Source organism: Monodon monoceros, unplaced genomic scaffold (genome assembly GCF_005190385.1).
Source record: "Monodon monoceros isolate NGI ecotype Baffin Bay Population unplaced genomic scaffold, NGI_Narwhal_1 Super_Scaffold_21, whole genome shotgun sequence".
NCBI lineage: Eukaryota > Metazoa > Chordata > Mammalia > Artiodactyla > Monodontidae > Monodon > Monodon monoceros.
In genome coordinates this window covers 140282972-140297693 of record NW_021703778.1, presented here as the reverse complement: position 1 = coordinate 140297693, position 14722 = coordinate 140282972, and the positions used below count along the sequence as shown (strand labels likewise).

At 44.9% G+C, this 14722-nt stretch overlaps 1 protein-coding gene across 1 annotated transcript in view; it reads right to left on the bottom strand.

Moving 5' to 3' along the window:
• Positions 1 to 14504, bottom strand: part of ARG2 (arginase 2) — a 28050-nt gene extending 13546 nt beyond the window's left edge. Inside the window, exons 1-2 of the mRNA XM_029238574.1 lie at positions 14309 to 14504; positions 13334 to 13406 (exon numbers count right to left, since the gene is read on the bottom strand). Of these exons, the coding sequence (XP_029094407.1) occupies positions 13334 to 13406; positions 14309 to 14419 (184 nt within the window). The 5' untranslated portion in view covers positions 14420 to 14504. The remainder of the gene's footprint in view (positions 1 to 13333; positions 13407 to 14308) is intronic.
• Between the last annotated feature and the right edge of the window lie 218 nt (positions 14505 to 14722).

The window sequence follows — 14722 nt, the reverse complement described above, 5'->3', positions numbered from 1 at the left end:
GGGGTATCTAAGAATCAGCTCTTTGCTTCCTTAGACCCAGCCTCCAAAAGAAGTTTGGTGCTTTAGGGAAAGAAATCATATCACACAAGTATACCTATTTGTTCTAGTTCACTTCTTCAAAGCCCCTCATAAGACTGCTCCAACCAACCCTCTCGACACTCGCTTCCTCCCCACTCTGTTCTCCTGTTCAACAGGAGGTGTTCTTAGAGGCAGTGAAGACCATGGATGAGGAAGACCAAGGACAGTGGCACTAGGGGCTCAAGGATGGAAGGTGACCCCGGGCATCCAGGCCAGCCACTTCAGACATGGCCATCTAACATCTATCGGAGTTTACCTCAAGATCAGCTGATACAGATGTGATGTTAATAGATGCCTTTGCGTGAATGTGATCCTTGAGTAAAAAATCCCAATACAAAACAAACCCAAAAGTTTGGCTCAAGACATGTTACTGAGATGACTTGCAACACCATTTATGTTTCCTGCTAATTGGTTCTCCAGCCACATCTTAACTTGTCGAAGAAGAACAGTGTACCACTTGCTGAGGATAGGCTTAGTAATGTATGCCCCTCTGAACCCAACTCATGTCAACCCTCCAAGCACCTCCAAGACCGTGGTGAGCCAACTCAGGCTTTCTGGGCACACTGTCAGCTGACGGCACCCTGACAGCCTGGTTCCAGCACAAGCAGGAGCAGAGGTAAGAGGAGGGTTCCTCTGGCTTCACGGGTCACTGCGACAGAACCACTTTCCCTCGTGCAGAACAAGACTGTTAAGATTCTCTGAGAAAAAAATCTGTTGTTAACATGCTGACAAAACTTCAAGCTACTCCAGTATCAAACCACGGGAAGAGACAGCAACAATCCCTGGGGCTAAAGTACTGCTTTTTAGAATATGTGATCTTTCTTCTTTAAATTCTTGATGCTCCAACTTGTTCCAGAAAGGATTTAAAGGGCTAGTGACTACAGCTCTGCCAGTTAACCAGTCCAGATGTGTAGCTCCCTGCCCCATACCTGGGCTAGCATCCTGGTGAGTTTCACAAGGGACCTCAACAAACCAGACAGACCACATTCCACGCTACTCCAGGCTGAAAGCAGAGCGCACAGGAGATGAGATGGCCACAGTGGGTCAAGTGGCCACAACAGACACGAAGGAAAGAATCCTGTCCTTCGGCCCCTACCTTCCCAGAAGAGTCAAGATCACCAACCAAGTTCAGTCTCGAAGTTTGTCCCACCTCACACAGTCGTTACAAGGATTGAAATGAGATAACAAGGAAAAGCCTACACATGCTAGGGGTTATTACATTATTAGTTCAACTAGATGAGGCATCTTTGTGGTTTTTCTCCCCACCCTTTTCTTTGCAATAGATGGTGTAATCTAAGACTTCCCAAAACTTGTTTGCAATACGACTATGTCATTTGGATAAGAACAAGAGTTTTTGGTGAGAAGTAGCAAACGTACACAGGCCCACTGATTTCTCATCGAAATAGCTCCTAAGGAGCCCAGCTGTCACACACAGTTCAAATTTTCTACCTTCCCTGTAAAAGAATATAAAGGCATGGCCAATTTCACTTGGAACACCAATTCTCTGAAAGCCCTAACCACAATGCCACACCCTGCTGTGACTCAGTTCTCAGGTCACACAGGAAGGTATTTTCTACTTCTTTTCCTATTCTGTGGTTCTGGCTTCTTGGGGTAGAGGAGGGGGCCAAAAAGATGCTTTCTTCTCTTCAGATACTAGCATTACCACACCTATTATAGGAATACACCCTCATTATTAAGAGAGCTTGGGGGACTTCCCTGGTGGCGCAGTGGTTAAGAACCTGCCTGCCAATGCAGGGGACACGGGTTCGAGCCCTGGTCCAGGAAGATCCCACATGCCATGGAGCGACTAAGCCCGTGCACCACAACTACTGAGCCTGTGCTCTAGAGCCCGCGAGCCACAACTACTGAGCCCACATGCCACAACTACTGAAGCCCGCGAGCCTAGAGCCTGTGCTCCGCAACAAGAGAAGCCCCCACACCACAACGAAGAGTAGCCCCCGCTCGCTTCAGCTAGAGAAAGCCCACACACAGCAACGAAGACCCAATGCAGCCAAAAATATAAATAAATAAACTTATTTTTAAGAAAAGAGAGAGCTTGGTCTTTAATAGGGACAAGTAAGTTTATTCAAGGATTAAATTATTTAAACCAACCACAGTAATCCCCTTAGGTTCTAGGCCTCTGAATGTGCTATTTTGGATATTAAAGGAGTAACGCCACTCCTTTCTAAAGCAACTAGAGGCTTGAAGCAGTCATCATTAGCTACTTAGGTCCTGGAATAAGTATGTTTCAAAAAAGGAGGCAAAAACTAGTCATTGCCACTTACCAACGTTTAGCTTGACTAAAATCATCAACTGGTAGCCCAATACCTTGTAAGAGTTTAAAATTTGATATATGACAGTTATTCAATTTAAACATTTTTAAAATCTGGGAAACCAGGGGGCTTCTGAGGAACAAACCATTTTGAGAGTAAGGAAATAGTGATCCGGGAAAATCCCACGGATCACGATGTGAATGAAGTTCCAGGAGAAAGCCTGGATGCTTTGCCCCATTTCGTCCTTCAACAAAAGCTAACTGTGTGCTGACTGTGCACCTGGTTGCAGCCTTCAGGAAGCTCACAGCCTGGTCAGAAGACAGGCAGGGAAAGCACAGGCCAGTGCAAACTGCGAAGATGCAACTGTGCACAGGGTGTGATGGGAACAGGGGAAGGTGCTGACTCAGACCCAGGATGAGCCAAGGGGACTTCTCAGAAGCATCAGTACCTGAATCCTGAAGGTTTTAGCCAGGAATGAAAGGGGAAAGGCTTGCCAAGCAGAAGCACATAATACCTTCAGCCCTACAGAACAATGCCCAGGGTCCATCCAGGAGGACTGCAGAGAGATGAGGAAGGAGGAACGGGCAGGGCCCAGGTCCTAAATGCAGCAGCTAGCTACTAAGGTTCAAGTCAGGAGGTGACAAATCAAATCTGCACTATCCTGCGTGCCACAACTACTGAGCCGGCGTGCTGCAACTACTAAAGCCCGCGCACCTAGAACCCGTGCTCCGAAACAAGAACCCACTGCAATAAGTAGCCTGCGCACCACAACGAAGAGAAGACCCCACTCGCCGCAAGTAGAGAAAAGCCCGTGCGAAGCAACGAAGACCCAACACAGCCAAAAAAAAAAAAAGAATCTGCACTGTTAATCTAGTGATCTGGTGGCCTCTGGAAAATGGCCTGGCCTGCAGAAGAGCAGCTTCCAGAGGGGCTGTAAAGACAAGACAGACAGAACTGACAAGATTCCAGCAATACTTAGAGGGGTGTGGAGGAGAGAGAAAATGTTTTCCCTCCAGCTTTCTGGCTCTGCTACCATCAGAGATGAGAAACCACAGGAGAAGGGAGTGGAGATGATGGTAAGTTCAGTTTTGGATACTCTGATACTGGGGCGTTAGAGAATATCCTGTTGATAATACGTGGAAACAAGTTGATGGCTCAGATCTAGGCAGTGTTCAATGGCCGATGACATCACTTCTGATGGAAGTGTACGCCACCACCTACGAAGCAGAACTGCCAGAAAAAAACTGGACCTGAATCTGACCAAGGATCTAGATCCAATAACCAGTAGAAAGGAAATACAGAGGACAAAGAATATGTCACAGGATGCCACAGGGATGTGATCTGCAAAATACAAGCTGAGAGATTCTACAGACAAATCACCTAGTTTCCGCTACAGATCAACTGCAAGGAAGAAGGAAGAAAACAGGAGGGACTTATAAAGGACTTACGAGATAACAATACAGACCTTATTTGGATCCAAACTCAAACTGTAAAAAACTAAACACAAAAAGTGTAAGTCAGTCGGGCAATGTGAACATTAACTGGTGTAAGGGCAGATACAAGTTGAAAATAGACTTAATTATCTCTGTTGAAAATAAGGGTAAAAACTTCTCTCCTCCCTTGTGTTTCAGAATTTCTTTCTCTGTCCTTTTCACATGTACGTAATCTTTATAATGACTAAATAGGCCTCACAACCCAGGAATGTTTCCTCAAGGACTTGGGAACCACTTTTTGAAATACAAACATCTAGGTCCCCAACCCCCCAGTTCTATGGGTATGAGTGGTTGGCCCCTTGCTTCAATTTGCCAAAAAACTACCTCCCCGCTTTAAGATAGGAGAAGTTTGTTTCCCCTCCAGATAAAGCCAGTCAGCTAACCGGTAATCACTCCAATTTCCATGATAGAGTTAGGATGAGCTACATGTGACAAAAGGTCAACTATCAAAGTCCTCTAACTGGAGGACTAGTTATTAATCTTGAAAACATGGATTGTGTTGCACCTGCTTGGCTATAGAAAAGAGTAAGATTTGTCTTTGCAGTCTTTTATCAGATCACCCGATTTAATGCTTATTCAATAATAAACTGTTTTTCCTTCTCTACCACCTTTGTGGATAGGTTCTCAGATGGGAGATTTTTTAAAATTATATTTCCCAATACTGGTATTTGATATTAATTTATTTTAGGTGTGATAACGGTATTGTAGTTAGGTTTTAAAGCATTCTCGTATTTTGAAGACATATAATGAAATATCTGCAGATGAAACAAAATGATGTCTGTGATTTGCTTCAAAAGGTATGGAGGTGGGGTGAGAAACCTTGCCAGGTATAGATAATTGATGCTAGGTGATAGCTATCAAATTCATTATGTTACCATCTCTACTTTTCTTATGTTTGAACACTCCTGTAATAAAATGTTAAGAAGATACATGGAAGCCAGCTGGTATACAGGTTTGGAGCTGGGAGGGAGGGGGAATAAGTGCTGGAGATAAAGTTCTGGAGGCATCAGCACACAGGTAACAGGAAGGCCGTGGAAATGGACAAATGGCCAACTGAGACAGCATGAAGTAGAGGGTCAAGGACAGAACCCTGAGGAATACTAAAATGTAAGGGGTAGGCAGCAGAGGGTCTAGCAAAGGAACCCGAAGAGTTAAAATCAGCAGAGAGTGGTGGCAGTTTCAATAAGATAAGATGGTTAATAGTGTCGAAAGTGAATGTTGCAGGGTCCACCATATTAAAAAGTAGGAGGTCAGAGACCTCAGCAAAACCAGTTTCATTGCAATGATGGCCCAGGACCCCTGATTATAGCAAGTTGACCTGTGAAAAGGCAGTAGGGAAGCCAGTTATTTTGTTTCTGAAGAGAAACAAAATAACTGGACAAGAGCTAGAAGGCTACATACGGCAGAGGGGGATGGGAGGTGGGCAAGATTTGCACTTACTTACTGAAGGGACAGGTTAGTAGAGGGACGCTGAGAAACAAGGGGAGAGAAGGGCTCAGTGCTGGAACAAGAACCCTCGGGAGCCTGGAAGGGATGGGATCTAGAGCACAGGGAGGTGGTGTGGCTGACAGCCACTTGTCCGATATCTGCTCTTCCCTTCCTCCACAGAGGATTTTAGCTGGGGCACGACCCCTTAGAAGAGACTAAATTCACCGTCTTCCCTTCCAACTAGCTGTGGCCATGTGACCCACTGAAGCCAAAAGGATAAGCAGAGGTATCCTGCAGCAGTGTCCTGGGAACTTTCCTTAAGGGAAAGCACAAGTTCTCCCTTAGCCCGCTTGTTGGTTTATTTTCCCATCCTGCTGCCAGAAATGAGGCCGCAGCCATCTGGGACCACTAGATAGAGGCCTTGCTGGTAGTGCAGGAAGATAAGAATCTAGGAACTGAACTTCAATGAACTGAGCCTCCAAACCAGTTCTGGACTTCTCTCTAGACTATTTCCTAGAGAGTGAACTATTTTTCTTAAACCGCTTATCTGGGGCTCTTATCACGTGCAATTGTACCTACCTAATACAGGAAGGACTGGATACCTCATCCTCTGAGGACAGTGTAATAGTATCTTTGTCGATACAACTCATTGGGGGATGATGGGGAGAAGAGCTAGAAGTTAGGGAGTTCATACCTGAGTTGGAAAAACAGGATGATTATGGGTACAGATTTGAAATAGCCATCATGAGAAACAGGATTTTTGGAAGAAGTTGGAGACCGTACCTTTATGATGGTGCCACTCAGTTTCTTCAACCATGGTAAGAGCTGAGAAGGCAGCTGACTGCACCAATTGAGGAGCTAGATTGTATATGGTAAGAAATGAGGTTCTCAACTACTTCTACTGCTGACTGTATGAACTTCAGGCCATACTTTACTTTTTTCCATTCTCAGCTTTTATAGAACAATGTGCTAAATAACAAGCTGAAAAAAATTTTCAAGCCTACAGCATTATGTCCCTAAGAAGTTACAACCTCAAGTGACCTTCCTTGTTCTTAGAATATTCTATTCTAACTTATTTTTAAGTGTTTCCTTTTTAATTTTAAATTGCGGTAAAATACACATAAAAATAACCATCTTAACCATGAGGTGGTATTAAGTACATTCACATTGTTGCATAACCATCACCACCATCCATCTCCAGAACACTTTCTTGTAAAACTGAAATTCTTTACCCGTTAAACCATCTCTCTCCATTCCTCTTCCCCCAGTCCCTGAACCACCATTCTACTTTTTCCCTATGAATTTGACTAATCTAGGTACTTCATAAGTGGAATCATACAGTATGTCTTTTTGCAACTGGCTTATATCCCTTAACATAATGTTCTCAAGGGTCACAATGTTACAGCTTATGTCATTTTCCTTTTTAAGGCTGATATTCTATTGTATGTTTGTACCACATTTTGCTTATCCATTCATCCATCAGTGGACGCTTGGGTTGCTTATACCTTTTGGCTATTGTGAATAATGCTGCTGTGAATATGGGTGTACAGATATCTCTTCGAAACCCTATTTTTCAATTCTTTTGGATATATGCCCAGAGTAGAATTTGTAGATCATCTAGTAACTATTTTTAACTTTGAGGAAACTCCACACTGTTTTCCACAGTACCTGTATGATTTTATGTTCCCACCAACAGTGCACAAGGGTTCCAATATCTCCATATCCTCACCAACACTTGTTATTTTGGGGTTTTATTCATGCTAGCCATCCTAATGGGTATCATAATTTGCTCTTAAGATTAAGAATCACATAATAGGGACTTCCCTGGTGGTGCAGTGGATAAGACTCCACGCTCCCAATGCAGGGGGCCAGGGTTCGATCCCTGGTCAGGGAACTAGGTCCCGCATGCATGCCACAACTAAGAGTTTGCATGCCCCAACTAAGGAGCTGGTGAGCCCCAACTAAGGAGCGCTTGAGCCGCAACTTAGGAGCCCACCTGCTGCAACTAAGACCCGGTGCAACAAAATAAATAAGCAAATATTTAAAAAATAATAATAAAATACATGGATAATCCCAAACTTTGTTTAAAAAAAAAAATCACATAATAGCAAGAACCTAGCATAGTGCCTAGAACATAGTAAATGTTAGATATCAAACAACTTTGAAATATAAGATGTAAGTTAAACTCTTTGCTGCCTTCTTCTAAGCAGGAAAGATATGGTTACATTGAAATTTGCCAAATCCCAAAAACATCTATAATAGATTTACCTATATTGAGGTTCATCAGTGATGCATGCTTTTGCCAAGGCATTAGCAAATTACTAATTCCAGAAAAGCTTTATCACACTCCAGAAAGAAACCAGTGCCCATTAGCGGTCACTCCCCATTCCCTCTACCCCCAGCCCCTGGGAACCACTGATCACTTTCTATATGGATTTGCCTATTCTGGACATTTCATATAAATGGATTCATACAATATGTGGTCTTCTGCGTTCTTTCACTCAGTATAATGCTTTCAAAGTTTATCCATTTTGTAGCATGAACTAGCAATTTATTCCTTTTTATGGCTCAATACTCCATTTTATGAATATCACATTTTTCTTAAATCTCCCGTAAAAACCCAGATTTCTGGCTTTTCTTGAAAAACTGGAGATAAGAGTGTAGAAAGGCCCTTCCCTCCCCACATGATAACCACTGGCAAGACCTCAGGAACAGCTTTTTGTTCCCTGAACATTCCAGGCACTTTTCTATCTCAGGGTCTTTGCACTTTACTTACCCTCTTCCTGAAATGCTTTTCTCCCAAATATGCACATGGTTCCTTTCCTTACCTCCCAAGGGTCTGCTCACATGACCCCTTCCTCAGTGAGCCCTCCTACCTACATCTGCAATGCTTACCCTATCCCCCCATCCCTTGCTTTCATTTATTCTATAGCGCTCATTACATCTGACATACTGTATGTTTTACTTATTTCTGCTTCCAACCACCCCTCATTAGAATGAGAATTCCATAACAGGTATTTCTGTTTTGTTCACTATTGTATTCCTAGTACCTAAAGCTTAGTAGTGCTCAAATTTTTTGAATATATACAAACAACGAACTTGTTATAGTTTTTAGTGACTGAAAGCTGCTAAGAAAAAATAAACCTGAAAATGTTTAAACAGCTTTAATGCATACTTTATATTGACACTTTAAGTGCAATGAGTTTTGGCAGATATATGTAGTCCTGTAACCTCCACCATGCTTAAGATATAGAACATTGAAAGTGAAATTAAGTCACAGTAACACATTAAGGTAGGTCTGTTTACTATAGTCAGGCACGCCTAGAACTTGAAGATGTTTTAAATTAAAGCTTTAGGCTTGGGACTGCCCTGGCGATCCAGTGGTTAAGACTCCGCGCTTCCAATGTAGGGGGCGCGGGTCTGATCCCTGGTCAGTGAACAAAGATCCCACGTGCCATGTGGTGCGGCCAAAAAATTTTAAAAAAAAGGTTTTAGGCTGTTACTTCAGAATTTGTATGAAGGAACATGATAGTTCAAAAATCAGAACACCAAGAGAACAAGGAGTTGCTAAAATCCAAAGGGACTAAAACATACTCCTAGATTAAAGACCAAAGAAAGCATAACCTAATGAGTTGTGTTAACATACAAGAAGACTGTGTCAGTACTAGGGGAAAAAAAGCCAACAAAAGAATAAGAATTTATTATCAAGGGCCTGGGGAGAGAGGGCTTTGCATATTCCAATCCACATGGTAATTTCTCACTGGAATTTGTAAACTGTTTTATCGGTCAGGATCTTTAAGCTGCAAGCAACAGAAACCTTTCTAGCTAATTTAAAGAAAAGCAGTTTTTTCAATTTGGGTAACTCCCAGAATCATCTTAAGAGGACCAAAATGTGGTTTAAAGGTCACACTGCAGATTGCTCCAGTGAAGATACCACTGCTGCTGTCACCTCCACTACTAGGAAAAGGAGCACTGCAGCTTGCATGGCTGACCCCACTGACACTGGACAGAAGCTACTGCTGGAACTGCCGCCACAACTGCCCATCACAGAATGAATTCTTTATTGCCCCTTCTTCCAAAATGTCAAGACAAGGTTTAGGGTGGGTGTTTCTGTTGGTGGAGCCTAGGTCAAGAGCCCACAACCCCAGTTACAACACAAATGAGGTGGAATGTGGATGGAGAGAAGTCTAAGGAGGTAAAAGAGGGTCAAATTGTAGAGGATCTGTCTTACTGGTTGTTAAGCATGGAACACATACCACCAGTGGTTGAGGGTCAAATACCAAAATGTAAAACTAGTAAAATGAAAATTTATTAGAAAAATGCATCTAGCACAAGCCTGAGATTTCATTGTTTACTGTAGGGGCAGGCTACATTTTAAAAGTATAAAGCTTTAAAGCCAATTTAGAGAAAAACACCAAAATAAATAATATGGCAAGTCAGCAAAGATGGTATATGAATGACAAGACTGAGAAGCATGGATGCATGTAAAAAGCCATGGAAAGACTAAGCAAAGGAGAAAAATAGTCTTAAAAAGATCAGTCTGGTGGCAGTAAAGAATGAACTGAGGTAGGCAAAATGGGACAAGAGTCATTACTGGAAAATTAGATCTGTGTGTGAGAAGGACAGAACTAGAGCAGGGCCATTACGGGAAAGGACCCTAATCATTTAGAAGGAGGAAAAGAAGTCAACAAGACTTTGTGATCAGAAGTAAGGAACAAAAGGGACGACAAAAGAATTCTGATGGTCTTGGAGTTTGACTTGAGTAACTAGATAATGAGTGATAGTGTGAAACAGACAATGGGAAGACAGCAAGACAAGCAGATTTGAGGGAGAAGATAATGAATTTTGTTTCGAACCTGTAGAGTTTGAGACATCTGTGACAGTGAGATGAGGCTACTTAGAACAAAGCTGGTGGAACACTGGGGACATGAGCATTTGAGGGCTGGGAAGAAGAGGAGGATCCCCAAAAGGAGTCCAGGAAGGACCAGGCAATGGAGAGGAGGCTCAGGAGAGAGTAGTGTCCTGACTAATGGAATATTTCAGGAATAAAGTGGTCAGTTGTGCAGTAGAGAGGTCCAGCAAAATAGAGGCTGACCAATCAGTGAGCTTGATCAGAGTGGTTTCCGTGTGATGGTAGGATGGGAGCCAGGCTGAAGCATCACTGTCATAAAACTAAATCTGTGACGGCTGCTGTTCTCTACCAAACACTGAAAGCACATACAGACCCCTGCACTCACATATCAATCTGTTCCAAATGAACAGCTCTCATACCTCTGTGTTTAAACTATCTCAGGCTTTCTGTTGGTTCTTGCTGAAGCAGCTCAGATTCTTGGGTCTCAACCAGAGTTGCCTGCTCTGCTCTCTCATGGAGCACCAAATGGAGCAGAAGAATAAATGTCCCTAGCCTAGTTGAGGGGAGCCAGAATAGCTCCCATATGTCTTCCTGAACTCCAGGACCCTTGGCTGGTCACAGGAATACAGTTCATTTAGGCCGTCACCGCTTCAGTACCACAGCTGGGTCAAATTACCATAATTACAATGACAGACACGACAAACTGTTTATTTTACCCACAGAATACTCATCCTACTTGTGAAGAAAAAAGGGCAAATTGGGCTTCCCTGATGGCGCAGTGGTTGAGAGTCTGCCTGTCGATGCAGCGGATACAGGTTCGTGCCCCGGTCCGGGAAGACCCCACATGCCGCGGAGGGGCTGGGCCCGTGAGCCATGGCCGCTGAGCCTGTGCGTCCGGAGCCTGTGCTCCGCAACGGAAGAGGCCACAGCAGTGAGAGGCCCGCGTACCGCAAAAAAAAAAAAAAAAGGCAAATTACCGTGGCTATAAGAGCTAACCAAAATCATGAGCAGAGGCACTGCACCTAAGCCTTGCCAGAGCAATTACTTCTTCATTTTTCTCAGGCTCTCTTTGTATACTAAAATAAGTGGTTACCTGAGAGAGGAACCATTGAGTGTCCTTACTAAGCCCAGGGGGGGAAAGAAAAAAAAACCCAGACAAAGGCAAATATATTCATTCAAGAGAACAGGAAGTATAACTGATGCCATGGCAACACCAGCAGCCTGTGACATCAGAGCAGAAGGCAAGGAACAAAGGGATTTGTGAGCTACCTTTCCATGGGTCTTCTCTCCCTTGAAATTTGACCCATGCCACTTATTTGGTGCTGTTTCAGAATAGAGCAACTGAAACTTCTCTTGGTATTTTTCTCCAACGGATTTCTGGAGATTAGCTGAAACCACATGCTGGAAACCTGCTGAGTGCCACAATCTTATTAACATGCAATGAGATTCTGTTTCAGACTGCTGGTGATACCGGACTGCCAATCGGCTCCAGGGTAAGGATATAAATTGTAAAATGAAAACTATTTGAAAAAAATTAAAGGGGAGACCAAATAAACTGAAGCTTCATCATCACTTTAGGTTGGAGATTTACACAGGAAGTACTTGAGGGAGTGGAATTTTAGGGAGAATGGCTTCCCCAGGTTGGAGTGGAAAAATACCAGGAGCTGTGGCAGGAAAGGAGGTGTACAAAGCATGAGTAAGAGAAGCTGCTTATAAATGTTCCCTTCCCCCTCATTCAGCAGCCTCGGCTGGATACTATTAATGTCCCCTGTGTAAGAGGCTACAATTGAATCTAGTCTGAAGTCTCTTCAGACAGAATAGAACAATGAGCAGGCAATTTGAGCAAAGCCAGGCTCAGTTTATCAGATGAGCTGCAGGATTACCAGGTATTAAAAATAGTGATTAGCAGAAATTGCTTTCCCTCAGTGTAAAATTATGCTTTTAAAAACAATGTGTACAGCTGATTTAAAGGGACAGTATCTTCATTTATAAGCGGGGGGAGGGGGGACAACTTCCTCCCATTAGGTGACCTGCGACACATTAAGTGTAAGTCTTATCTCTCATCTTTGGTGGTAAACTTGGAGAATTATTAAAGTGATTAATTATAGTTCCTTCTTCAGTAGGGTCTCTTTATTATTTAACAGAAAAGGTTTGAGTATTCAAATCAAGACACCACATCCATATGTAACCAGAGGTGTACGGAAGACACACGGTGACTTCATTATTCCGGTTTTAGAGGGAGATAACCCACCCCTGGAATGGGCTCAATGATCAGCAGAGGCGGTTTCAAAGCAAGCACGGGCAGGGGATTTGTAGTTCACCTAGATTCTGTATTAGTATCTCCAGGACCTACAGTTCCCTACTGCCATGCCTTTTGCACGTTATAGCTCCAGAAGAGATATGTGAATGGCCCTAATAAAATAGAGGAAATGGCCTTGAACAGCAGCTAGGAACATTTGGGTTAGATATAAGAACCTGCCTACCATGAGGGTGTTGGAATTTGGTACCCTGTTACTAAAAGGGTTTTCCTTTACTATATAAATGGCATTTATCTCTGGGTTGGATTTACCTCTGGTTCTGTACGTATAGAGTACTGTCCAGATTACAAGACTGCAACGTTACTTTTGATTACCTGGGGTGCCTGTGAAAATGCACGTGTCTGGGTCCTACGTCAGAGCCAATAAACCAGACTCATCCACTGAGAAGCCTAGGAATCTCTCTTTCTCACAAGTAAACCAAGTGATTTTCATAATCAGGGAAGTTTGGAGAAAACGGACCTAAGGCTCTGCTTACAGTAATAGAAAGTTCTTAAACCTCAGGAGGAAACGAATGACTTGAAGAGAGGAAGCTGGTTAGACGGATGAACCATAAGCGCCTCTGACTGAGTTAGGAAAGCTAGAATTTGGGGGAAAGGTTGACTGCACAGTGGGAGCGAGAGCCAGCATGCTCAGCACCACTTCGCAGTCACTAGCAGCTTGTTCCAGGCCCTGCCTCACTCCGCCTCCTTGCCTTCCACACAGGCTCTTTATTGCAAGAAGACTTTGCCTGGAGACTCTTCCATAGATCTTCAGCTGCATGTGGAATCCAAGGGAGGATGGGAAATGCTTTCCAGATACACAGCTGACGCTGTGCAGTTCCTGGATATGAGGGAATAAGACTCTGAACTGGCGTGTTACCAGCCCTCAGACTTCTAAAATCCAGCCACTTACCCAAATCGGAGAGCCTTTTCATCAACCCAGCTTCTCTTACAGCAGTGGGACCATATTCCACTCCTTTTCTTTTCTGTAAGATAAATTACACAGATATGAGGGAAGATGACTAGAAAATAAGACCACTTTAGCTCACAAAAATACAGAAGTCTGCAATGCTATACTTAGTTCCCAGCAGATCCCTCTGAAAACCTGTGACAGCATCAGCCCTTCCTTTTATTCTTTTCACCTGAGGTCTGGTCATTTCAAACACTTGCAGGGAAGGAGGAGAAACAACAATCACTGGATTCAGATCAACCTTCCAAACCCCTCGTTGTGGGAAGGGCAAGTGGAGGCAAGACAGAGGAAGGGGCTGAGCCAAGTCAGAATCTGGCTGTTGGGTGTAAGTGTCGCAGGCCAGGGCCGAGCCCCGGCTCTCCACGACTGCAGGTTTCTTTCACTGAAGAGAGAACATAACAGCCCCTTCCGTCTTCCTGCCGCTAGAGAGGCAAGCACCAATTTCCTTTCCAGTTAATTCTCTTTCTGAGAATGGACCCTGGAGCCTTAAATCCTCGGTCCCTCTCTTTAACCTCTCCTCCCTCAATTTTCCACCGGGGATTTTGGTCGGTTTCTCCTCTTCCAGCCCCTCCATGAAATCCTCTCCCTCCTTTCCTCTCCTCCATCACCCCAAGCGGAACCCACCACTTTCTCGCTCCTCGGGGGTAAGGCCGAAGAAACCCACCAGCCCGCTGCCCCCTGCCCACGTGGCAAACTGGGTGCCCTCATCCCCTCCGTCCTTCTACCGAGGAAAATCCCACGTGCTCTCCCGGTGCCCAATCGCGGGAATCCACCTCCTCGTCCCCTCTTCGTTTCTCCCCATCCTCCCCTCGCCTCCCCGTTCTTCCCACCGGTCCCTATTTCTCCAGGCTTGGGTGAGGGGGTTGGGGGGTGAGGGGGCGGGAATCCTGCACCAAGGTGCCAGGTCCCAGTTCTCACCTGTCCCCGTGAAAATGGGGCTCCAATGACAGCCACGGAGTGGACGGACTTCTTCGGGACTGAGAGCGCTTGCGTACGGAGAAGAAGCGAGAGGCTGCGCCTCAGGGACATGATAGGCAGCGCAGGATGTAGACGAGCGAGAGGCTGCTACGTGCGGCTCGCCGCCTGGGGTGAGCACCGCAGCCTGCAGTGGTTACCTACCGGCGCGCGAGCCGCGCCCCGCCGCGCCGCCCCATGACGTCACCGCCGCCTAGCCCCGCCCAGGCCCCGCTGCCTCGCCCCCAACCAGCCCCCGGCACACCTTCCGGCAAGCCCCGCCCACTGCTGCTCAGTGCCCCGAACGCCCTCGCTGATGTCACTCGGCTCTGGCCCAGGCTCTCCGGCCAAGGACAAGCCCCTGCCGCTGACGCCACA